Below are 27,533 nucleotides of genomic sequence, written 5' to 3' on the forward strand. Positions count from 1 at the left end.
TTTCCCTCACATCTCTAAACCTTCTGCCCTTACTTTAAATCTATCCACCCTCACCATTGAGCCTTACATCAAGGGGAAACTTTTCTTCCTGTCTACCCTCTCTATGCCCCTCATAATGCTTTTCCTCCCCCTCACCACCCCCCCCCCCCCCCCCCCCACCCCACAGTGTCCTCTGCTCCAGGGAAAACAGCCCCAGTCCATCCAATCTCTCTTCATAACTGAAACTCTTCAAATCCAGACAACAACCTGTTAAAATCTCCTCTGCACCCTCCCCAGGGCAATCAATTTTTCCTGTAATGTGGATTCCAGATCTGCGCAGTACTCTATCTGTGGCCTAACCAACTTTTAATAGAGTTCCAGTATAATCTCCCTGATCTCCAACTCCGTGTCTCAGCCAATTAATCTACTTAACCACTTAATCTACTTGTCCTGCTACCTTAAAAGACTGGTGGACATGAACAGCAAGGTCCCTCTGATCCTCCGTACCTCCCTGGACCCTGTTGTTCTTTTTGTATTTCCTTGCCTTGTTTGTCCTGTCTAAAATCATAATTCACAACTATCTGGTTATGGGATATTATGTCTCCATAAAATATGGTAAAATGACTCCATTGGAAGTTAATAGTAACTGTGGAATGTTTTATACAAAGACTAATCCTGTGGAAAATGTGCTGTAATGTGTGTGTATCCGTATATATGTGCAGCATGGAGTTATTAGTTGAATAAGGACAATTTCTGTGGTTTAAAGTATTAATTGACAAGTACTGTTTAGTCATTGTTTAGTTTGTTTGTTGCATCAAAAATTTTAACTTGCAGTCTTGTGTGATTTATTTAAAATATTTGAGAATTTGAATCTCTTGTTAAAGGTTATTGGTCGCTACAAGGATCATAACAGTTCTCACCTGCATTCTGCTTTCGCAGCAATCCGTTTCTTGCATCTTTACTCTGTTTCGGGATCTCCGAATCCATCCAAATTCTATAAATCAGTATATCTGAGTCTCTCAGCCAATGTGAAGCCAATTCAGCCCCTTCCCTTTTCTGTTCATGTGTTACATCTGTCCATTATGATTACCCTGAGCACCCAATCCCCGTGGCAACCAGCTCACATTGCTTATTGCCAGGCAGAACTAGTAGATCCCATAGTTCATTTCACATTGAATTATCAGAAGCAGTTTAAAATCTAACCATCTTATAAAATTTCACAGTCGCACCAGGAGATACAGAAATTCAAAGCCCATAAAGGATCAATGAATGAAACTTATCACTACAAATTGCAATTTGTTGCAGTAAAGTTTTGTTGTGAGCAAACGAGTTGTCTGTTGTGAACTAGGTTTATAACTGTAAAGGAGCCATGGAGTGTTATTCAGCGCTGTTGTACTGCCTGTTGAAGAATAATGACAGCATTTTTTCTATCTGTCTTTTATAACTTTATGTTGATTTCCAATTGTTGCTTTATCGAGTAGGTTAGCACAGAAAGCGACCATTTGGCACATTGAGCCTGTGCCACTCCTTTCAAAGAACATTCCACAATTAAGTTGCCAAGTCTTCCCTATACCTCTTCACATTTTTTCTCCTTCAGTTTTTATCCAAATTCCTTTCTAAAAGCTATTTTAAAAATTGTCATTCACGCCCTGTAAGGCAGTGTGTGTTCCAAATTATAACTAATTTTGTAATAAGGTTTTTCCTCACGTCTACTTTTGGCTGTCACCTGCAATCAGGCTCTAGCCATTGGTAAAGTATGCAGATTTTGAACAACGCTGTCAAATCTCCATTAACCCCTTTCTGCTTTAAGGAGAACCAAACTGCCCACCAAACTGGAGTCCCTTATCCGTAGAATAATTCTAAGAAGTTTATGTTGTCCCTTTTCCAAGGACAATAGTTTGAAATTATATTAGTGGACCCTTGGAACTGAGAATCACCCTATGCAATAAATGCTGCCTCACCAAATTGCTTTCAGCAACAGCTGAACCTATTTCTGGCAAACACAGAATCAGTCACTGAAAGAAGATAGTTACTGTAGGAAATTCAGGACTAGAGTGATGATCTGGACTAGTTTGCATCACCTGCATGGGTTAGACAGGGATTTGGCAGATTTTCCCTTGAGTTAATGTGGGTTTGTAATCTCACTTTTCTCTATCCCAGAAAATCCCATAATTTTGGATACGGTAGAGAATATACATCTGTTGTGATATACAATATAACAGTCATTTGGGACTGACTGTATAGACCTGTGGATCTTTAGCTCTCTGTCATAATCATATTTAAATGCCCACTAATGCCATCATGGGAAAGGAGGAAATATCTGGAGCTCCCTGATGACTCTGTGGATTAATGCACTACCCAATATAGGGCTAAGCCAGGTTGATCAGAAAGATCCAAATTATTTCATTGTTTGTGTCAAATTATTTAATTTCAGTTTGTTCAATAGTGTTATTATTTAAGACAAAAAAGTCAAAAGTTTCAAATCACAGCTTCATGAGAGAGATTTGGCTGAGAAAACTCCCTTTAGCTCATTTGTGATTACACCCTTCAAGAATAGAGCTTACCTTCAACCTTGACATCCTTTGTTGTTTCTTCAAGTATTAACCAGAGAATGTTTTCATGTTTTGTTTTTGATTTAGGCAAAGATGTTGAGGCATAGATAAATGAGAGGCCATGATAAATAATGCCTGTTCGTATGTGAAATTAATTGTTAGCTAAGATGAGAGTGGGTGAAAATGACTGCCCTTGACATCAAAGCAGCACTTGACTGAGTAAGACGTGAAGGAATCCTTGTAAAACTGGAACCAATTTGAACAATGGATACCCTGATCAAACCATCACTCCTGCATCGCAAAACTCATGAAAGGGCCAATGTCCATCATTTGTAACCTTGAGCGGTGCCCAATCTACCTCAGTTTAACCTGCAAGGAGATGATGCTTCAAAAGTTTGAACAGGTGAATCTAGCTGTTCCACACTGTTACTGTGCAGTAAATCCATGAGTTGGTTTCTCTACTAATGGGATGCTGCTGTCAAGTCACAAAGATATTTTGTCTAACACAATTGTGTAATGTGATACAAGTTCCGTTGGTGGTGTGATGCCAGGTATGTAGGCTGTATGTCCTAATGACTGGCAGATTATGTCAAGCAACACGTCCTGTTGGCTATTCAGTTAGCAGAAAGCCACTCCTGCTCAACTAACTTGTGCTTGCAAGTCTCAGAAAAGCATATCCATCATTAGATGTGATTCTGTTATTGGACATCATTTATTAAATAATCTGGACTGTGTTAAGTGTTAAAATTATGGTCCATCCAATCACCACCCTCTTTTCATTCCATATAAAATAGAATCTTTTGTTTTGTCTCTTTCTTGTATCCTAGTCCAAATGAGCTCAAGACATAAAACTTCAACTTCTATTTTTCTTTTAGCAATGTTTACATTCTGCACTACCATGTTTTGCATCAATACTAAATGGTTTTCAATTTCAACTTCACTTCAGATCTGGAAGCAGCATTTTAAGAAAGTACTTATGTACGTTAATGTTTGACAGGATTTAATGTGTGTTAATATTTGTGGGGATGATGGTGATTAAAGTGACCTTAACAGATTAACTTTATTGTTGCAAAGATTTAACACTTCAAATTGAAGTAACAATGAAAGCAGTCAAACTAAAGATTTAGTTATGTTGAACAGTTTCATTTTTCTCTCTTTTTAGTCAATGGACTTATTCCAACAGAAGTTACAAGAAGCTGAAAAAGTTGCAGCATTAAATTATCAAGACCACCATGAAAAGAATAGAAGAGAGAATTGGAAAAAATCAAGAAGCTGGAGTTCTGGTCGAAATGAAACAAAAGACTATGGTCATGAAAGGGATCTGAGTAGAAACAAAGGCAGATATGATGAAGATGATAGAGATACTAAAAGAGAAAGATCAAAAGAAAGTTTCCAGGACCTGATTATTTGCAAAGAAAAGGATGATGGAAGAAGAGATATTCCAAATAGATATAGAAACAAATACGCATCCAGTGACCGAGAAATTGAAATGGAATGTGCCAAAGATAAATGTACAGATAAGAGTGGAGAAATTAACAGAACCAGTGAAGAAAAATATAAAGAGACCAGGCAAAGAAACAATAATGCTAGAGGTTTGGAAAGTTACAATTTTCGTGAAGTGGAGAAAGAGAGATCTTTAAATAATTTAAAATCTAAGTTTATGAAACCTGAAGATGAAGGAAGTAGTAATAGTAAATGGGGCATCAACCTTCTGAGCACTTCTAACCATAAGCCAGAAGCACACCGTTCTTTTAGTAGTGGTTTTCAAAAGCCAGGCAAAGACAGTAATAGAATGTCAACATGGTACAAAACCAATAATGGAAACAAGCCGTCAGAAGAGTCTACATCATTTCAACATCAGAGCAGTGTTTCAGAACACATGGAAGCCCCACACTCTATGAACAAATTGACGGAGACCAAGCCCAGACAAAGTAGTCTTGTACAGGTACAATCTTCACAAGATCATCAGGAGCCAATTTCTAGGTAGGTGTATTTCATATCACCATTTTATGTATTATGAGATATCTGTGCCAGAAATCACACTTATGGCTTTCGCAATGAGCATTAGTTGTGACCTGTATAATATTAAATTGACATAAATTAATTAGGAAGGGTATGCTGCTGAAATAAAATATTAATATTCATCAAGGTCAAAGTTGTCATGACTGGTGGAAGCATCATCTGACTCTGGGATGTAATTTCTAAGTGTTGGGCTCAGATGAGGATTTCTGCCTCAATTCTCGTTTGTTGGAATATTTCATAAAGAAGCATCCTGAAAATCACAATTGTAGCCGCTTCCATACTATTGTGTCTTTAAGATGCTTTATGCTGGCCGCAGAAGCAGTGATTTCCTCCTCTTTTTAGCTTTCCAATTTTAGCATACAGTTTTGAAGGATGTTCAAATTTGGATTGTTTTTCTGGGATAGGTTTTATTACGTTTTAGTTTGTATGACACGATAAATCAAGAGTGTGATGAAATACTCACCATTTGCTTGGATGAGTGCAGGTCCAGCAACACTCAAGAAGCTTCACACCATTCAAAGCAGTCCACGTCCGTAAATATTCACTCCCTCCACCACCGATGCTCAGTAATAGTGGTGTTTACCATCCACGAAATGCACAGCATAAATTTGCCAAAAATCATCAGACAGCAACTTTCAAACGCATGACCACTTGCCTTGAGAATGACAAGGGCAGAGTTACATGGGAACACCACCATCTGCAAGTTCCCCTCCAAGCCACACACCTTCCTGCCTTGGCAATATGTTTCCATTCCTTCATTGTTGCTGGGTCAAAATACAGGAATTCACTCCTTATCAGCATTGTGGACATACCTACGCCACATGGACTGTAGTGTTTCAAAAAGGCAGCTCACCACTGCCTTTTCAAAGGTAACTAGGGACGAGCAATGCCTAAGCCCCATGAGTGAATACTATGAAATTGCAGAACAAATTCATGCTAATTTTCTTTTTGTTTTTGTGTCTTAATGTATTAAGTTACCTGAGCACAATGTGTACAGGAAAGTGAGATGAACAATAAGAATTGAAAGTCTAGAACTTTGCATGAGATAGGCTGATGGCTGCAGAGTTCTGAATGAGTTGGAGCCTGTGCTGGTTATGATTGGAAAGCCTTGTGAGGAATACACTGCAGTATGAAGTGACAAAGGCACAGATTTTTCAACAGCGTTCAACTGACGTAGAGGTGAGGGCAGGCAACAGAATGTGTGAGGTTATGCACTTCGGCACGAAAAATCTCCGAGTAAGGGGTCACCCATTTGAGACACATTAGGAAGAATGTTTTTTAGGTAACGAATCTGTGGAATTCTTTGCAGAAAGTGGTCACAGCCAGGTTATTAAGTATATTCCAGGTTGAGATTGTTAATCAAGTAATGGTTTCGCAGGCTGGGGGGTAAGGCAGGAAAGTGGAATTGAGGATTATAAGCTCAGCAATGATCTAATTGAATGGTGGAACAGACTTAAGAGGCCAAATGGGCTACTTGTAGTCTACAATTCATCCATTTGGCACTTCTGTTGGACATGATCATAAATGTTTCAGTCTTGTTTTTTATATTGATGTGCTGGGCTCCTCCATCATTGAAGAAAGACAAGATTTTGGATCTGCCTGCTTTGGCTAGTTTAATTGCCCACTATCATTTTGTGATTAGATGTGGCAGTACTGCAGATCATTAATCTGATCCAATTGATATGGGTGTACAGGATAGTGTTAAGGGCTTGAATGGGGAAGAATTTGCTAAATGTGTTCAAGAAAATTTTCTTTATCGATATGTAGATGTACCTACTAGAGAAGGAATAAAAGTTGACCTTCTTTTGGGAAATAAAGCAGACCAAGTGACTGAAGGGAGCACTTTCGGACCAGTGATCATAATTCTATTAGTTTTAAAATAGCTATGGAAAAGGATAGGCCTTGTATAAAAGTTAATGTTCTAAGTTGGAGTCAAGCCAATTTTGACAGCACGAGACAGGAACTTTCAAAAGTTGATTGGAGTAGACTGTACACAGGAAAAGGAGCGACTGGCAAGTGGGAGGTTTTCAAAAGTGAGATAACAAGAGTTCAGAGGCAGTATGTTCCTGTTAGAGTGAAAGGTAAGGCAGATAGGAGTAGGGAACAATGGGTGTATAGAGATATTGAGGCTCTAGTCAAGAAAAAGAAGGAGCCATATGTCAGGTATAGAAAACTGGGATTGTGAATCTTTTGAAGAGTATAGGGGAGTAGGGACATTCTTATGATGACAGTCAGGAGAGTAAAATGGGGATATGCGATGACCCTATCTGCAAAGGCTGAGGATAACCTAAAGAGATTCGACAAGTACGTTAAGATCAAAAGAGCAATCAGGGAGAGAATAGGGCCCCTTCAAGATCAACAAGGTCATATACGTGTGGAACCACAGGAGACGGGAGAGATGCTAAACAAATATTTCTCATCAGTATTTACTGTGAAGAACGACATGGTAGCTTGTGAACTCAGGGAAATTAATATTGATGTCTTGAAAACAGTCCACCTGATAGAAGAGGACATGCTTGAGGTCTTAAAAAGCATATGAGTAGATAAATCGCCAGGACACTGTGGGAAGCTAGGGCAGAGATTGCGGGGCACCTATCAGAGATATTTGTGTCATCTACAACCACAGGTGACATGCTAGAGGAGTGGAGGGTGGCTAATGTTATGGCTTTATTTAAGAAAGGATGTAAGGAGAAGCCTGAGAACTATAGACCGGTCAGTCTGATGTAAGTGGTGGGTAAATTGTTGGAGGGGAGTCTGAGAGACCAGGTTGACAAGCATTTTGAGAGGCAAGGTCTGATTAAGGATAGCCTGCAAGGCTTTGTGTGTGAGAAATCATGTCTCCAACTTGATTGACTCATTTTGAGGATGTGACCAAGAAGACAGATGAGGGCAGAGCAGTAGATGATGTCTGTGTGGACTTTAGTAAAGTCTTTGACAAAGTTCTGCAGAGTAGACTGGTTAGTAAAGTTAGATCACATGGGATTCAGGAAGAAGTTGCCAATTGGATACAAAATTGGCTTGATAGTGGAAGGCAAAGAGTGATGGTGGAGGTTATTTTTTGTACTGGAGGTATGTGACCAGTGGTTTGCCTCAAGGATCTGTGCTGGGTCCACTGTTGCTTGTCATTTATATAAATGATTTGGATGAGAATTTAGGAAGCATGCTTAGTAAGTTTGCAGATGACATCAAAATTTGTGGTATAGTCGACAGTGAAGAAGGTTATCTAAGATTACAAAGGATTACAGAGCCACTTTGACACTTCTGTCTTCACCACCTCTCTTCAAAAAATTCCAGGACGGAACAACCTTTTTAAACAGTGTTCAGGTACATAGTTACTTGAGAGTTGTGTCGTATGTCGACAGGGTGGTGAAAAAGGCGTTTGACACCCTTGCCTTCATTGCTCAGACCATTGAATATAGGAGTTGGGATGTCATGTTGAGATTGTACAGGATGTTGGTGAGGTCACTTTTGAAGTACTGTGTACAGTTCTGGTCACCCTGCTATAGGACGGATATTATTAAATTGAAGAAAGTTCAGAAAAGATTTACGAGGATGTTACAGGGACTGGAGGGTTTGAGTCATAAAGATAGGCTGGGACCTTTTTCCACTGGAGCGTAGGAGGTTGAGAGGTGACCTTATCAAGGTTTATGAAATAATGAGGGACATAGATAAGGTGAATAGCAAAGGTCTTTTTCCGTACGGTTGGGGAATTCAAGGCTGGAGGGCATAGGTTTACCGTGAGAGGGGAAAGATTTAAAAGGGACCTGAGTGGCAATGTTTTCACACAGAGGGTAGTTCATATGTGGAATGAACTGTCAGAGGAAGTGGTAGATGTAGGTACAGTTGTAACATTTAAAAGACATGTGACAGGTACATTAATGGGAAAGGTTTAGAGGGATATGGGCCAAACACAGGCTAATGGGACTAGTTTAGTTTGGGAAACTTGGTCAGCATAGACAAGTTGGATGAAGGCTCTGTTTCTGCGCTGAACGTTTCCATGACTCTATCTTGGTGTCAGTTTGACTCTGGGATTTGAAGCTGAACTTGGGACATAGAACATCTGTTGTCATTGTATTGTCGTCGACACTTAATGCAGTCTGGAGAAACTTGAGAGTTAGAGACTTAAAGGGCTTAAAGTTAGGCAACAATAGTGCATTCCAGGACTTCAGAAAGGTAGAGCATAGCAGGAAAAAAAAACTCAGCAAATCTGGTAACAGAACAGAATGCTTTTAAAAAAGGATCACTGGACCCAAAACATTGACTCTGCTTGCTTTCCAGTGGCTCAGTGATTAACACTGCTGCCTCAGAGCGCCAGGGACCCAGGTTCAATTCCTCCCTCAGGCTACTGTGTGGAGTTTGCACATCCTCCCCGTGTCTGCATGGGTTTCCTCCAGGTGCTCTGGTTTCCTCCTACAGTCCAAAGATGTGCAGGTTAGGTGGATTGGCCATGCTAAATTGTCTGTAGTGTTCAGGGATGTGTAGATTAGGTGGGGTATAGGGGGATGGGTCGGTTTGGACTTATTGGGCCAAAGGGCCTGTTTCCACACTGTAGGGATCCTATGAAAAGATGCTGCCAGACCTGCTGACTATCCAGCAATTTCTGTTTTTGTTGTGGAACATAGTGGAATTTAGATGTAGGGAAGGCATAGGGAATTAGGACAACTATTTGGTGGATATCCATTAACAGACTGCAGTAAGCCATTGGTTTGCTTGTTGCAAATTCTATTTGATTCTGTACAAAGTTCTAAGGGACAAGTATGAGAGCTTAGATGGGCTTTAGTTATTTTAAGAAAGGTGTTGACAAATCAACTATAAGTATAACATATCCTTCAATAATATCCAATATCTTATTGCAGGAAGTTCAAAGTACTTTTTCTAAATGTAGAATTTTAGGCCACCAAACTAAGAAACCCTTTCTATTAAAACCATTGTTAATCTTTAGCATATAGTCACTAACAGATATATTTGTACCAAACTCAGGTAGTATTATTGACATTGATCACAGACTATGAAAAATTATTGTTGAAGGATCTGTGAACCAATTTAATTTACTGTGACAATTAAACGTATTTCTTTTGAAAAGGAATGCTTATCTTGTGAATGCAGTGCACTGTTTAATCTCTTTTCATTTTGAGTTCTGCCAAGACTATTAACAAGGCATGATAGCTGATTTGCATATAAATAAAACACAAAATTTGACGCATACAATTGCTTTGAAAAATATATTTAATTCTAGAACGTTCAAATTATGTTAGTTTTAAATAAAATATAATGAAGTATAATTTTAAATATTTATTGATTGGTTACATTTTATAACTATTTATGTTTATATATTTATTATTTATAGAATTAATCCCTAATGGTTTTTCCACTGCTCCATAATTCATGTATCATTGGTGTAACCATCCTCACTTCCATTTTGGGTATTATTGCTATGCACAATGTGTCGATGCTGCATTGCACATTGCTGCAGTCACCACTCTACCATCAAAAACATTATATAGTGTTTTATTCTGAGTCTTACTTATCAATATACTGATAAAGGGTAGCTGTCTAAAATACGCATGAATGTTATGTGTTCTTTTACTTTACAAATCTCCACTTACGTGATGTCACTATGAAAAAGAGCATCTGTTCTTTACTGTAGTTTACACCTTGTGTAACATGTTGTTTCCAGTGATCTTTTTTCAGCTTTCAGTAGTTTTTGACCTTGTTGTGTTGCATTGACAAAGTCGCTATTCAAAGTGACTATTGTAATTATAATGGGGAAATAAATCTTCATGTACCAACCTGTCATTCATAAATTAAATGGCATCAGTATCAATAGTAATTAAATTCATGACCTGAGGGATTTACCTTATAAAACAAGTTGGTTATGACATTGGGTTCAGTGCAATTTCTTAGCCTTTGGATATTGCTACTATTTTATTATTATTTGCTGTTACATTGCCCAGTCTGTACATCTTTATTAATGATAGCAACTGGAATAATGGAATTTGAGACTGTGCCCCAAATCACCTATGGTGAAATTGTTGGTAATGAACAAAGTTAAATAAAGACTTCTATTTGTCCTAAATGTACAAGACAATTTGCAGTTCCCATGTTACTTGTGAAAGCTGAAGTCTAAGACACTTACTTAAAGCATAAGAATTTCATTGAAAATATAATGGACACAGGCATACTTATAATTTTGTCGATATTTTTACATGTTTGTAAGAAAAAAAATCTCTTGACTACATATTTTTATTTGAGCAATTTATTTGCTAGTGTATGTGGCCACCTAAATAGGTTACCTATGTGAAGCTTTAGTGTTAGAAAGCAACACTGTTACATGTTGAAGTCAAGAGATTACAATTTGCTTGTGACCTAATAACTGCCCATTTGTGCCTCAGCTTATATACTGCTGAAGCCCTTATCCATGACTTTGTTATTCTACACTCATCCATTCCATTATTCTTCTCAATGGAAAACGTGAACTCATCTGAAACTCTGCTGTGCATATCCTAACTTGAATCGCTATGTGGAGGTGGACAAAGTCCAAAGTCTCAACACCAGGTTACAGTTAAACAGGTTTGTTTGAAATCTAAAGCTTTCAGAGCGCTGCTTCTTCACCTGATGAAGGAGCAGCGCTCCGAAAGCTTGTGATTTCAAGTAAACCAGTTGGATTGTAACGTAGTGACGTGTGACTTCTAATTTGAATCTACACTGTTCACTGACCTACATTGACAACTGGCTCAACCTTTTGGTCACCTGACCTATTATGTTGTTTGACACTTTTGTGACCAACTTGGAAAAAGTTGTGATAAATAGGTATTTTTCTGGTTAGCAAAATGTAACTAGTGGGGTGCCATAGGATTTGGTTCTCGGGCCCCAATTATTTACAACCAGTATTAATGACTTGGATTCAGGGATAGAAAGATTTAGCCAGATTTACAGATGACATTGAAATAGGTGGGAACGTAAGTTGCAATGAAGAAATAAAAAGTTTACAAATGGAGAGGTTAGGTGAATGTGCCAAAATTTAGCATACGAAGTTTAATGTGGATAAACATGAGGTAATCCATTTTGGTCAAAGGAGTAGAAAGGCAATTTATTATCTAAATGGAGAGAAATTTCAGAGTGCTTTGCTGCAGAGGGATCGGAGTGTCCTCATGCATGAATTGCAGAGAATAGTATGCAGTTACATCAAGTAATAAGGAAGGTAGACGGAACTTTGGCACTTATTGGTAAAGGATTAGAATATAAAAGTAGTGAAGTGCATCTGCAACTATACAAGGCATTAGTGAGACCACATGTAAAATATAGTGTATAACTTTACATCCCTCCTCAAGGGCACCAGTGGCATTGGAGGTATTTCAGAGGTGGTTCACTTGATTTGACCCCTCAGATGAGGGGTTTCTCTTAGGAAGAGAGTGAGCAGTTAAGACCTATAGTCTCTGGAGTTTAGAAGACTGAGAGGATATCTAACTGGGATATACAAGATGCGAAAGGAGATTGACAGTGTAGATGTAGAAAGGATGTTTCCTCATGTGGAGCAATCTAGAATGTGAGGTTCACAGTTTTAAGATAAAGGATAGTAGATTTAAAGCAGAGATAAGGAGAAATCACTTCTCTCAAAGGGTCGTGAATCTGTGGAATTCACTACGCCAGAGTGTGGTGGGTGCGGGGACAGCAGATAGACAGATTTTTTGCTAAGTACTGGGTTGAAGGGTTGTGGAGAGTGGGCAAGAAAGTGGAGTTGAGGCCGAGATGAGATCAGCCATGATCATATCAAATGGCAGAGCAGGCTCAAGGAGCTGAATTGCCTTCTCCTGCTCCTAGTTCTTTTGTTTACAATGTTAAAGCCCCATTATACGTGCACATTTTTATTGATTATCTGTCAGTAAATATTAGCAGACGTCTTGTACAAAATTAGACCTCTGCCCTTAATTGCTTATTTTCCAGATTTCCACCTGGAATCTTGCGTTCCGCTTGATCTTTAAATCATTCTTACACCATCATTAAATCAACTGTGTTTATCTCCAGAACATTACCTGCCTTTGTGTCACTTTTTTATGTTATGGCCAAGGCTTTGATCTATACTTTCATCACTTGAAGTTTTGTCTGCTGAGATGTTCTCTGGAGTTCTTTTTTACCTGTTAATTCTATCAGACATATTCAAATATCTGTCCAAAGTCTTTCGTAAGACTCCCTTCCCTCTGTTTGTGATTTTGTCTTTACATATCTGTGTGACTTTCTCGCGGGTTTCTACACTGAGGTATGCAATATTTGTTTTGGAACATAGAACATAGAACAGTACAGCACAGTACAGGCCCTTCGACCCACGATGTTGTGCTGACCATTATCCTACTTACATGTCTATAGACTAAACTAGCCAATAAAAAGCAAACACACATCTGGTTGGAGTTTAAGATAGAGAAGGCTGTTCAAGGTTGCGGTGGCATAGCTGATTGAGAGATTAGTTGGAATGAAAAAAACTGGACAGAGTTAAGCCTGAAGAATAAGGGAATGGAGGTAAAGATTAGACCGACATTGCACAATGCAGCTCTGACATTCTCTAGTGCTGTGCAGTAGTTTGCGGCAAACCTAAATGACAAGGGATGGAGTTTTAAAGTTACGCAAGTAAATTATTTGAAGATAATTTTGGCTTAAGCAAAAATTGGCCAACCCCAAAGTGAAAGAGAGAGTCATGATGCCCTCTTGTTATAGCTGTCTCCTCTTTAGTGGGTTATATTAAGGGTTAAAATTGTAGTGTTTTAGTTTTAGTTTATGGTGAATCAGATATTGTTTACTTTCATTTTGTTTGATTCTATCCCAGAAACAATACTTGGACTATTGATCTAGCTGAGACACTTTTAAATTAAGAAAGTCTGAGGTTGCTATAGAGATAATTGCTGAGGGTGGAGCTATCCTCTGAACAAAAAAAATGATGGGTTTAAAATTTAGCCGCATAATTGAGAAATGAGCTGTGACCAGTGCAGCCGGACCCTGAATTAAAAGGAACTGTCCTCCAAAGTACAAGTATCTGTTGGAGTGAAACTCACAGTACAAAAGATTAATCTGAGTTTAAAGTACAAATATAGAAAAAAGGGAGGATGAATTGACCATTTAGCTCTTTGAGCCTGCTCTACCATTTAATATGGTCATGACTAATCATCCTATCTAGTACCCTGTTCCTCCCCGTCTCTTTGATTCCTTTAGCTGGAAGAACTACATCTAACTCTTCCTTGAAAGAAACAATGTTTTGGTGTCAACTGCTTTCTATGGCAGAGAATTCCACAGGCTCACCACTCGCAGGATGAAGAAACTTCTCATCTGAATCCTAAACAATTTACATCATATTCCTACAGTTTGACCTCTGGTTATGGACTCCCCAGACTATGGTAGCATCCTTCCTGCATTTACCCTGTCTAGCCCTGTTAGAAATTTGTAAAGGTAAAGGGTAAAGTCACCATAGTCTTTCCAGATCATTGGGCTGCTCCCTCATTAGAGAGGGATGACTGATGCTTAACCCGAGGGCTACCATGCCTTGGAGAGGGGAGATCCTGAGAAGGAGAGCCCTGCAAGGTAACCTCAGCCAGCGAAGGAATTGAACCCATGCTGTTGGTATCACTCTGCATTACAAACCAGCCATCCAGTTAGGTTTCTACGAGATCTCGCCTCGTTTTCGTAAACTCCAGTGTATATAGTCCTAACTAATACAGACTTTTTTTGATGCGTCAGACCTGCCATCCCAAGAATCAGTCTGATAAACATTCATTGTGCTCCCTCCGTAGCCAGAACATCCATCCACCAATAGGAGACCAAAACTGCTCACCACATCCCAGGCTCTGTACAGTTGCATGTGACCTCCCTGCTCCTATACTGAAATCTTCTTGCTGTGAAAGCTAACATACCATTGATCATCTTCACCACATGCTGCACTTGCAAGCTTACTCTCAGCAACTGGTGAACAAGGACACCCAGGTCTTGTTGCATCTCTCCCTTTTCCAAATCTATTGCCATTCAGATAATCTACCTTTTCTATTTTCGCTACCACAGTGGATAACCTCATATTTATCAACATTATACTTATTTTTTTCTTTCTGCCATGCATTTGCTCACTCACTCAACTTGTCCAAATCACTGTGAAGCATCTCTCCATCCTCCTCACAGCTTACCCTCCCACCCAGCTTTGCGTCATCTTCAAACTTTGAGATATTACTTTCAGTAGCCTCATCTAAGTCATTAATATGTATTGTGAATGGATGGGGTTCAAGCACTGATCCCTGCAGTAGTCACTGGATGATATCAGATAAAGATCCGTTTATTCCCACTCTTTGTTTCCTATCTACAAACTAGTTCTCTGCCCATGCCAGAACACTACCCCCTATCCCATGCGCTTTAATTTTATGTGGTAGTCTCTTGTGTAGGACCTAATGGAAGGCCTTCTGAAAGTCCAAGTAACCTACATTCACCGGCTGCCTTTTATCAACCCGACAGTTAGATCCACTCAACATTCCAGTTGATTTGTGAAGCATGATCTCCCTTTTGTAAATCCGTTCTGAGTCTGTGATCCCTGTCGTTGTTTTCCAAGTGCTCCTCTATTTAATCTTTTTTAAAAGATATTCCCTCCAGTTCTTCCGATAATCTTTCAGGTATTGACTGAATCTTGCTCCTGAAACGTCTATTTCTATTTTAACTCTTATATCGTTTGCCATACAGGACATTTTAGCTGTGTTTTTTCTCACTTTTTTCTTCCCAATTTGCATCTCTATGCATACAGTCAAATTAGACAGAGGAGATGGTGATTCATATTGATAATATCATGACTCATCTGACTGTGACCTCAGCTCTACATTCCTATCTACTGCATATTGCTTTTGAACCCTTTGTCAATGAAGAATCTATCTAACTCAGCCTTAAAAAAAAATCACAGACCTGCCTCTGCTGGTCTCTGGGGAAGAGAATGCTACATATAAAGAACCTTTCAAAAAAACAAAAATTCTCCTCATCTCCATCTCAAAAGGAAGATTCCTTATTTTTCTCTCTGTCCTCTAGTTCTTGTATCTCCCACAAGGGCACATCCTAACGACATCCATTCTGTGAACTCCCTTCAGGGGCATCCTTGCCTTTCTCACCGAAATGTATCTTTGAGTGTTGTGAAATATCTCCCTAAATGTCTGCCACTGCATCATTATTGTCTCACCCAATTAACTTAATTTCACAGTTTACTTTCACCACCTCTGTCATCATAACTTGTGGTTTCTTTTATTTAAGTTTAAAATGCTGATCTTAAACTCACTCTCTCACCTTCAAACTAATGGTGAAATTCAATGATATTATGATCAATGCTGCCTAAGATCCCTTCATTGTGTGGTGATACAGTACCAGGTCTAGACTGGCCTGCTCTTTGGTTGGCTGTAGAATATGCTGCTCTATGAAATTGTCTCAACAAACACTACACACTCATCTTCTAGGTTACCTTTGTCAATTTGCTTCATTCAATCTGTATGTAGGTTAAAATTTCTTGTGATTATCACAGTGGCTTTCTAACAAGACCCCTTTTATTTCTTCCCGTTTACACAGTTTTCCAATGTAGTAACTAATGGGAGACCTCCACACTACTCCCATAAACGATTTCTTACATTTGTTCTTATTTATCTTCTGTACTCAAGCTGATTCCGCATGCTGATCCTTAGAATTAAGGTCATCTTTCACTGTTACACTACCTATAATTATGGCATTCAAACTTACTCAACAGATCTATATCAGTATCTTTTCCGAGCTTCCTGTCTTTGTGAAATGTCAGGTTCCCTTGAATATTCAAGTTCCAGTTTGGCCATTCGTAAATATGTCACTGTCGCAGCTGTCAAGTCATAAGTATTTCTCTTTGAGCTGTTTTGTTATTAATGCTGTGCAAATCCAGTAATTAGTTATTCCTTTTTACTATTTTGCCAACTCTGGCCTTATCTGCTGGTACATTTTTAATTTTGAATACTGTGTTCTGTTGTGCTCAGCTCTGATTATCGTTACCATTACTTGTATTACTATCTTGCTCTATAGCGTTGATCTGTCCCTTTAACCTACTGCATCTTCCTTCATGTGTTTCTAACACCACAATTTGGTCTTGAAATATTTATTCCCTGAACAGAGATTTTTCCTCTGTTAAGGCTTTACCCTTAAATCTGCCTGTGCATTCCCATCAAAACTGGATGTTCCCTGGTAGAGCAATTTACTTTCAACATTTTCTGCTCCTTTCCCATAATTAAGGAGAGTGATATTGTGGTCACTTATTCAGATGACTTCCTACAGTGATGCATTTCTGAGAACCAGATGCGAACATTGCTATTTTTCTTTGTTAGACTGGAAACATATATTCATAAAGAAAGTTCTTCTATACACAACAGAGATTCTCCTCCTTAATCCTCTGATTATACCAGTCTATATTAAGATTGAATGTCCTTTTATTGCAATTCCTTTCTGTTAAATGCTGATTAAATTTGGCGAGAAATGTTCTCATCTGTCTCTTTCTCATTGTTTGTTTGTAATGTTTCAAAGAAAAGTCCTCAGAACAATGCAATTGCTCTCCCTCTGTTTGTTAACTCCGACCAAATGAATTGTGTGAATAAAAGCAAAAGCACGTAGAGAGAGTCACATTTTACTCAAAACATTAACTCTGTTTCTCTCTACACAGGTGCTGCTAGATTCCTGCTAAATTCCTCCAGTCTTTTCTCTTTTTGTTTTAGATTCAGTGCCAAAACCTTTCTATTTAGAATTTGAATATCATTCCTAATTAATATTACCATGCTTCCTCTTTTTTCCCCTCCCTATTGTTCTTCATATTTCTGATTAGCTGTATTTAAGCTCCTGTGCTCGGCCTTGTTTCATTCATCTGTGATAATACCACCACATCATAATCCCAATTAGTTCACAAACCTTATTTGTTAGACTACAGACACTGATGTACACACAATCTTAATATCTGTTTCGTCACTTTTGTTTGTTTTTCCTCAATCTGGCTCCTGTCATTATTTCTAATTACCAAATGTACTCTTCTATCCTCTGATCTCTTTTCTGTTATTTTGTGGTTTCCTTCCCCCTGCCAAACTAGTTTATACCCTCCTCAGCAGTTCTGTTTAGTCTTTCAGCGGGGACATTTGTCTTGGCTTTGTTCAGGTACAATCTTATTACCTTGTATAGATACCATATCCAACAGATCCAGGCCCCATGACCCAAAAATCTGAAATCTTCCTCTTTGATCAAATTCTCAACCATACACTCTCCTGCACTATCTTTCTGTTTCTGTACTCTCTGGCATGTGTCACTGGGACTAATCTTGAGATTACTGCTTTCTGAGGTCTTGGCTCATTATTAATTTATAATTGATTTATAATTTATAATCGGCTCATTAATCTTTAATATTTTACCTTGTCCCTGAAATTCTACGTGAAGGACCTCAATAATTTTTCCACCTGTACTGTTGGTTCCAGCATGAACGAGGACTCCTCCTGCTCTGTGATATACATTTATAGAATTGCCTTGCAGTTCCAGAAGTGCCTGTCCATTCTTCTGGCCATCAAATCCCCTGTAGCCACTGCATTTCTACTCTCCTTCCATGCCTGAAGTCAAATTTCCCATTTTGCTGGAGCTTTTGTTCCCTCAAGGAATAATCACCTTCCCTGGCATTCAAAAATGAAATGTGGTTTAAAAAGTGCTGCTGGCTCGGGGAGTTCCAGCACTACCTATATCCCTTTATCTGGTGATCACCTCTTTGGTGACTTCATGCACCTTCTGTAGCTGTCCTGTCCCCACCTTCTGGAAACTATGTTTGAGGAAACCCTCAGACTTCTGGATACACTGATATTACACTAGCTCCTTCTCAGGCTCCAAAACATGAAGCTTGAACTTGAGCTCCCACATAGAAAAGAGCATGCGTCAGGTCACTGCTGGTTTACAGTAAAGGTCAATCCACTTACCTTGAAATTTCTGAGACCATGACCACTAAAATACATAACATTGATCTCAACAAATCAGAGAAACTGATGTCTGAAGAAACTGACCTTGGATATTAAAATAGTAGAATGTTAACTAAAGGCACTGAAAATAGTATTAGTAAATCTGTACAGAATGGAAACTTCCTTCAAGTTAATTTCAATGATGAAAAATGAGCAAAATGATAAAACAAACCAAACTTAGTTATTACCCACAAATTTGTTCCCTCTGTCGCGGTGATGTCAGCTTTGAATTTCTTTCCCTGTTTTCTGCATTCAGTTTTTGCTCTGATTTTGACTCTATCCTCAGGTTTATTTTCTCCAGTCTTGCCAACAAGCTTGCTGTTTCCTCTCAGGCTCATTCTTAACTGACAAGTAAATATATTTAGTAACGCTTAGCCAGATTTCTTTAAACTAATATGTACCTTGAAGAAATTTTGACGTACAAGACTTTGTAGTATTAAAATTACAGCTGTTTCGGCCAAGTAAAGCTGCTGGTTTCCAGAAATGAATTTTAAATGAATGAAATGATGGTAAACCAAAGCACATCACCTTTTTCATCATTATTTTATAAATAGAATTTAAATGTTGCAGCCACTGTAAACATTTTATTTAGAGTTCTTAATGTTATTTGACTGCACTTAATATTTTGATATTTTTATAGTTAAAGTACAAGATTACATATTAAATCATTTAATAGTGCATCACTAATAAACAAAGCTATTTTTTCCTTTTTCAAAATTGTGAAAGGAACACAAATCCTATGAAACTTTGCATATCTTTGATAGTGGATTTTGAAAACTTACTTGCATTTCCTTTTTATGGGGTCTACCTTATTCTCCCCTGAAGCAGTGCTGCTATTCCAATCAGATCTCTTACTACAAGAAAAGAAACTCCACAACTCCTCAGTGAGGAAGAGATGAATAAACTTGGAGCAAAGATCATCAAAGCAGAGCTGATGGGAAACCTGGTAAGAATTATAATAGTTAATGTCACTAAATTGACAAACAAAGATCATGAATTATAGATGCCTTCAGAGTGATGACATTAAAATACTTTGAATAGACAACCAGATGAAGCTATTGTCAAATTTGGTTTTGGTACCAAGTTTATCTAGGTAGTTCCATTTGAAAATCCTTATCAGTTATTATTTGGATTTTTAATGTACTTCTCTTTCTATTTATTCCAACGCATACATATATTTATTGATACAAGTCTTCAAGCTGAGTGCACTTTTAAACAATTATGTCAGCGACTCTGACTCAGTCAGTAGCAGTTTTTAAAATCCATGTAACTAACCTGTTAAACTAGTTTTTTGTGTTTCTGTGAAATATTTTTATTTTGATAGAGGTTGAAATATTTGATATTAATTTTGAACAAGTCCCATTGCACTCCACATCATTAGCACATATGTTCTGCTACTATATAAAATGTTACTTTGTTTTGTTAAGAACCGTTAATCTGGCTCTCACTTCCCTCTGCACTAAAAATTTCTGTTTGACATATTTTGTTTCTATAAAATGTTGGCCATGTCCATACCTGTCTTATTAAGGTAATCTCTATGATAGCCAAGTAGCTTTTGTATTTTTTCAAGGCTGTGGGATCTCAAATAAGCTCCAACATGTTTTTCTAATTAAGTAAGCATTGGATTATGCGATATTTTGCTGTTATGTTAGGAATTTAAACAAATACTTTTGAATAACTATATTAATGCTCATCTTTATTCATGAAAATTTACATCCAATTTAGGTGCTCATTAAAATCTCTTCACAGTTACAACTGGAAGAGTGATAATGTGTCACTATGATTACAATATTTTCATGTATTTTGTAATGTTGAAAATCTATCTGAGATGGGGGCAGCATGTTGGTTCAGTGGTTAGCACTGCTGCCTCACAGCATCAGTGACCCGGGTTTGATTCCACCTTCGGGCAACTGTCTCTGTGGCATTTGCACATTCTCCCCGTGTCTGCGTGGGTTTCCTCTGGGTGCTCTGGATTCATCCTGCAGTCCAAAAATGTGCAGGGTAGGTGGATTGGCTATGCTAAATTGCCCATAGAGCCCAGTGATGCTTACGTTAGGTGGGTTAGACATGGGAAATATAGGAGTAGGGGAATGGCTCTGGGTGGGATGCTCTTCGGAGGGGCGGTGTGGACTTGTAGGGCTGATTGGCCTGTTTCCATACTGTAGAGGTTCTATGGTTCAATGCCTCCCCTAAGCTACCTTGTAACATACACCAAACCATGAAAATAGTTGCTCACCTCTTATGTAGTGAACTGCTGATATGGAAACAATCTAGTTCTGCTCTCTGTAAATGATTGACTTAACAGCTAAAGTAAATTCAGACATAGAAATATCATTCCTTCAAAGGTTTTCTGAAAGAAGGCTATTTGCAAAAGTTGCATTTTCTTGGACTACATTTAGTGATAGACTATTGCATGTGGTATGATGTATAAATTCATAAACAGTATAGCGTGAACAGATACCATTTTGCCCATTCAGCCTGTGCCCTTCATCAAAGTCATTCCATTTTTGAATTATCCATATCTATGTTTGCCTGTGCCCCTCTGTAAATACTTTGCCACTTGGATATTGTATATATACCATTGTTTATGTGCTGCTATCCTGGTTTTTAGATTGAGAGAGCACTGCCAAATTCCTATCATTGTTAATTCAAAGAGCTCAATACAGGTGAAATATTGACAGTATGGACAGTATTTTAGAGGCATCTAAGTGTTTAGAGCACTGTGAAGGTCCTTATCAAATAAATTGCATAGCTGTGCCTTGTTAGATTCTTACATGTCTTAATGATCAAAGCAGTGGTGAGATCCAGGAATGTAATAGCGATGTCTGTTATTATTACAATGTACAACATTATTCTGTTGTTGATAAGTTGGTTGAATATTCATTGACTGAACCTCAGTGAGTTTGTAGACTTGCTTGGCGAGCTGGTGTGTTTGATTGCAGACGTTTTGTCACTCTGCTAGGTAACATCGTCAGTGTGCTTCCGACGAAGCATTGATGTTCTGTCCTGCTTGTTATTTATATGCCTTGGTTTGCTGGGGTGGTTGGCATCACTTCTGGTTCTATTTTTCAGTGGTTTGTAGATTGTGTCCAGTTCAAGGTGTTTGTGGATGGAGTTCCGGATGGAATGCCAGGTCTCCAGGAATTCCCTGGCAGGTCTCTGTTTGGCTTGTACTATTTTAGATGTATTGTCCCAGTCAAACTCATGTTCTTCATTGTCCGCGTGTACTGAGACCAGTGAGAATTGGTCGTGTCTCTTGGTGGCTGGTTGGTGTTTGTGTATCCTTATTGTCAGTTTTCTTCCCCTTTGGCCTATATAATGTTTCTCACAGTCATTGCATGGTATTTTGTCTATTATGTTAGTTTTATTGGTTGTGGGTGTGGGATCCTTTACGTTCGGCAGTAGCTGTTGTAGGGTGGTTATTGGTTTGTGGGCTACCCTGATACCTAGGGGTCTGAGTAGTCTTGTGGTCATCTCTGTTATGACTACAAGAAGAAGATACTACATGGTCAGACACACTAGTCACCCTACCGTACATCAGAGGCATAACAGAGCAAACTGAGGCATGTAAATAACAAGCGGGATAGCGCTTCACCAGAGGTGTGCTGACAATGTTATCTAGCAGGGTGACAAAATGTCTGCAACCGAACACACCAGCTTGGCGAGCAAGTCTACAACCTCATCCACAACCCAAGCTACAAATCTTCTCAAAAACTTTGAACCTCAGTCTAGGAGCCAGCCGTTTGTTTCATACTGGATAAATTTGCAGTGTCTGTCAGAATGAATTATTAAGTGTAGTTGGTCTTGAGCCTGAACTCCTGTTCAATTTGCATCAGTGTTACGTCTCAAATCTCTCATTTTTGTTTGTCTGTACCTTTGACATCTTGTAGCAATGAAAACAAATTGATATTATAGCATGGGTTGCTCACTATTTATCTTTAATAGTGCATTCCAGACGTTGCATTATCCAAATTTATCTTTTCACATCAAAATAATTTATGCAATATGAGGGACAAGGTCTATTATTTTCCACCGGCATTTTTCTTAGGCGAAAATTTTGTGAACTATGTTTGAAGTATTTTTCTAAAGTAAGTCCAGAATTTATCTTAATTGTCTTTAGAGATAAATCATACAACAGGGAATTCCGAATGAACTGGTCTAATAGCATTAGTACTAGTGGTGTGAGAAATTTTAGCTGTGTAATGTTTCATATAGGAAATTAGAGTCATTGTGTCATACAGCACGGAAACAGACCCTTCAATCCATCTCGTCCATGCCAAGCAGGTATACTAAACTGAACTAGTACTATTTGCCTGTGTTTGGCCCATATTCCTCCAAATTCATCCTCCTATTCATGAACCTGTCTAATTGTCTCTTAAATGTTGCCATTGTACTCACCTCTACCTCTGACCGCTCATTCCATGCATGCATCACCCTCTGTGCAAAACCGTTGCCCTTCAGGTTCCTTTTAAATGTTTTTCCTCTCACTTTAAACCTATGCCCTCTAGTTTTGTACTCCCCGACCTGTAGTGATTGAAACGAGGTCAGCCAGGTGGATCTCATAGAATATGAGTTCCCTGATTCGACCAGGTTAACAGGCCCAATCAGGGAGTTCTCGCTGACAGTGATTGTGGAATCAGTCTTTACCAAAATTCGCTCTGGACTCCAACCCTTAGGTTTGTGTAACACATTGGCTAGGCTGAGAACCTATACTGGGGAATCTCTACTGATTAAGGGTACAACTTCAGTTCTAGTCTTCTACGAGAAGCAGCTGGTTCAGTTACCACTGTTTGTAGTAAAAGGCTCGGGCCCAAGTTTGATGGAGCGAAATTGATTGAGAAAGATTCAACGTGATTGGATCAACATTTTTTTGATTTAAAAAATGGCTGCCTGAGTAAAATCCTAATTGAACACTCGGATGTTTTTCAGAAAGGCCTTGGGACTATCAAAGGAGCCAAGGCCACCTCGCATGTGACCAGGAAGCAATTCCACAATTCTGCAAGGCCTGCCTAGTGCCATTTGCCTTCTGTGCAAAAGTAGGGACAGAAATCAGGAGGGTGGAATGTGAAGGAATCATCAAACCAGTACAGTTTGCTGAATGGGCAACACCAGTCGTACTGATGTGAAGCTGACGTGTCGGTTCACCTGTGTGGGGATTTCACACGAACAGTAAACTGCTTTTCGCAGCTGGATAAATATCCAATTCCTCACATAGAGGACTTGTACTCAAAAATGGCGGGGGTGGGGGTGGTGGCTGTCTGTTACAAAGCTGGACATGAGCCATGCGTACGTGCAATTCCGATTAGATGAGAATTTCCAGAAATATGCTATAATTAATACCCATAAGGGTTTGTACCTATATGCGAGACTACCTTTTTGGGTATTATCAGCCTGTGCCATTTTCCAGTGAACGATGGAGCATGTTTTACAAGGTTTGCCCCAGGTTGCCATTTATCTAGATGACGTGCTCGTAACAGGGAAGACCAATAAAGAGCATTTAGAGAACTTGGACTTAATGCTTAAATGTTTCACCAAGAAAGGTGATGCCTTAGGAGGGAAAAATGTGTGTTCCAGGCACCCCAAATGATGTACTTGGGCTAAACAGTCGACAAGACCAGTTTACATCCATAGAAAGAGAAAGTGAGGACAATTGAAGGAGCCCTGGCTCCCATGTCTGTACCGGAGCTTAGGTCTTTCCTTTGGTTAGTGAATTATTATGGAAAATTCATGCATAACCTGGCATCCATCTTGACACCCTTACATTTGCTGTTGAGAAAGGGTCAGCCTTGGAAATGGTCTCGTAGCCAAAAACTAGCCTTTAGGGAAGTGAAGAATCTGCTGTTGTCGTCTAAGATGTTGGCACACTACGATCCCAAGCAAGACGTGGTGTTAACATGTGATGTTATCCTGTATAGTATCGGGGTAGTGTTGGCTCACCGGTGGCCCAGTGGGGAGGAGCGCCCAATAACATATGCTTCCCGGACTTTGGCTGATGCCGAACAAAAATACGCCCAGATAGAGAAAGAAGATTTCGCGGTCATCTTTGGTGTGAGAAAGTTTCACCAATGCTTTTATAGATGTAAGTTTATAATAGTAATGGAACACAAGCCCTTGCTAGAGCTGCTCAAAGAGGACATGGCTGTGCCACCCATGGTTTCAGGTTAAATTCAGTGGTGGGCTGTCATTCTAAGTGTGTACAGTTACAAGTTGGAACATGTCCAGGAGGCCAAGTGGCAAATGCGGATGCCTTGAGCCACCTCCAACTGTTGGAAAATAGAAGAGTCTGTTCTGGTTTTTAAATTTGCTGGATACCCTGCCAAACAGGAGGCTTCTGAGTAAAATAAGAGCCCATGGTGTTAGAGGCAAGGTACCAGTATGGATAGAAGATTGGCTGTCTGGCGGAGAGCAGAGAATGGGGGTAAAAGTGTCCTTTGCAGGGTGGCAGCTGGAGACTAGTGGCGTTCCACAGTGGTCACTGTTGGGACCACAACTTTTCACTTAATGCATTAATGATCTCGATGAAGGAACTGAGGGCAATCTGGGTAAGTTTGCAGGTGATACAAAGATAGTTAGAGGGACAGGTAGTATTGAGGAGGCGGGAAGGTTGCAGAAGGATTTAGACAGGTTAGGAGAGTGGCCACAGAAGTGGCAGACCTTTGAAGAAGGGTCTAGGCCCGAAACGTCAGCTTTCCTGCACCTGTGATGCTGCATGGCCTGCTGTGTTCATCCGGCTCTACACCTTGTTATCTCAGATTCTTCAGCATCTGCAGTTCCTACTATCTCAGAATAGAGGCATAGACTGTTTTCTAAATGGGGAGAAAATTCAGAAATCTGATGTGCAAAAGGGGCTTGAGAGTGGTAGTCCAGGATTCTCTTAAGATTTACTTGCTGGTTGAGTTGGTAGTTAGGAAAGCAAATACAATGTTGGCATTTATTTCAAGAGGACTAGAATGTAAAAGCAGAGGTGTACTTCTGAGCCTTTATAAGGCTCTGGTCAGACTACATTTAGAGCAGTTTATGAGAGTTTTGAGCCCCATATCTCAGGATGGATGTACTGGCCCGCGAGCAGGTCCAGAGAAGTTTCACAAGAATGATCCCAGGAATGAAAGGCTTAAAATATGAGGACTCTAGGTCTATATTCGATGCAGTTTAGAAGGATGAGGGGAATCTAATTGAAATTTACAGAATACTGAAAGGCCTGGACAGAGTGGACGTTGGGAAGATGTTTCCATTAGCAGGAGAGACTAGGAGCCGAGGTCACGGCCTTCGAATAAAGGGAAGACCCTTTAGAACGGAAATGAAGAGAAACATCTTCAGCTACAGAGTAGTGAATCTTTGGAATTCATTGCCACAGAAGGCTGTGGAGGCCAGGTCATTGAGTATATTTAAGACAAAGATAGGTTCTTGATTGTTAAGGGGATCAAAGGTTACAGGGAGAAGGTGGGAGAATGGGGTTGAGAAACGTATCAGCCACGGTTGAATGGTGGAGCAGACTTGAGGGGCCGAATGACCTAATTTCTGCTTCTATGTCTTATGGTCTTATGGTGTATCCTTCCAATCACCACTGACAGTATCACACTATGGACACAAAAAGATCCGGTCCTGGCAAAACTAAAATATCTGTTGGTGATGGGGGAAATAAAGGGCTCTCACGACTAAAATTGAAACCTTTCTGGATCCAGCGAGACCAAATCATGATAGAGGACAGCATATTATTATGGGGAGAAGGAGTGATTGTCCCTAGCAAAGGTCGCCACCAGATGCTGCCTGAACTCCATTTGGGTCATCCAGGGGTTTCCAAAATGAACATACTGGTGAGAAGTTATGTCTGGTGGCCAGGATTGGATGGTGACATACCCACATTGGTGGGGCGGTGCCCAGAGTGCCAATAAGAACAAAAATTACTGCCAGCAGCTCCCCCACATTCATAGGAATGGCTGGGTAAACCCTGGACTCAGTTACAACTCGGCTGTGCTGGTCCTTTCATGGGCTGTACGTTTTTCTTCATTGTGGATGCCCATTCAAAGTGGTTAGATATGCATAGAGTTCATTCAAGAAACGTGGGGACAACGATTGACAAGCTGCGAGCATCTTTTGCAATACACGGCCTGCAGGAGATGTTGATCACAGACAACAGACCTTCATTTGCTAGCAGGGAATTTGAGTATTTCCTAAAGATGAATGGCATTCGACGTGTAAGGAAAGCTCCATACCATCCATCGTTCTCTGGTCTGGCAGAAAGAGCAGTTCAAACTTTGAAGGCGGGCGTAAAGAAACAGCCTACAGCTTCACTTGATACCAGACTGTCCCGGTTCCTGTTTGATTATAGGACTACCCCTCATGCAACCACAGAATTAGCTCCAGCAGAGTTATTCATGGGGAGAAGACTCCGCAGCAGGTTAAACCTGATATTCCCAGATCTGGGGATGCGGGAAGGTGAAATGGCATCAGAAATGCCAATGCTGGACACACAATTCCTCTCAGGGAGAGAGACCGTTTACTTCAAGGGATGAAGTTTCATGTTGAAACCACAGAAATAGCCCTGCATGGGTAAGAGGCAGGATCGAAGTGAGGCCAGGTACCATGATGTGCAAAGTTCGGATGTGAGAGACAGTTCTGAACAAGCACATGGACCACATGAAAGCTACAACTTTGCAAACGGGGTGGGAGTTAAACATACCCATTACTTCAGAACTTCCGGCAAGGCCATCAGAACCCATGGGTTCAGCTCTAAAACTTCTGAGAACGAGATGGACATGGCAGATGTCACACTCTTGACGCCATTACCACATAAAGACAAAGATGAATTTCTTTTCAGACACTCTGGCTGCAAATGGTGGGTTGTGGTCTGGTACACACTACTAGTGTCTGAGGCAGAGTTGGAGGAACCAGACCTGGTGTGAAAATGCCCCACGAGGAACTACAGGAAAAAGAAATGGCCTATGTCCCAGGACTTGAGACAGGAAGGGATGTAGTGAATGTA

General features: G+C 39.7%; 1 protein-coding gene across 4 annotated transcripts in view; it reads left to right on the forward strand.

The window, feature by feature from the left end:
* Window positions 1-27,533, forward strand: part of cwf19l2 (CWF19 like cell cycle control factor 2) — a 142,303-nt gene that overhangs the window by 65,826 nt on the left and 48,944 nt on the right. For 3 of the 4 annotated variants that reach the window (XM_048597725.1, XM_048597728.1, XM_048597727.1), the window contains exons 8-9: window positions 3,694-4,514; window positions 19,376-19,496. In XM_048597725.1, coding sequence (XP_048453682.1) covers window positions 3,694-4,514; window positions 19,376-19,496 — 942 coding nt within the window. The remainder of the gene's footprint in view (window positions 1-3,693; window positions 4,515-19,375; window positions 19,497-27,533) is intronic. The other variant, XM_048597726.1, reaches the window with a different exon arrangement.

The sequence above is a fragment of the Rhincodon typus genome, chromosome 6, assembly GCF_021869965.1.
Source record: "Rhincodon typus isolate 14 chromosome 6, sRhiTyp1.1, whole genome shotgun sequence".
In the NCBI taxonomy this organism is placed as follows: domain Eukaryota; kingdom Metazoa; phylum Chordata; class Chondrichthyes; order Orectolobiformes; family Rhincodontidae; genus Rhincodon; species Rhincodon typus.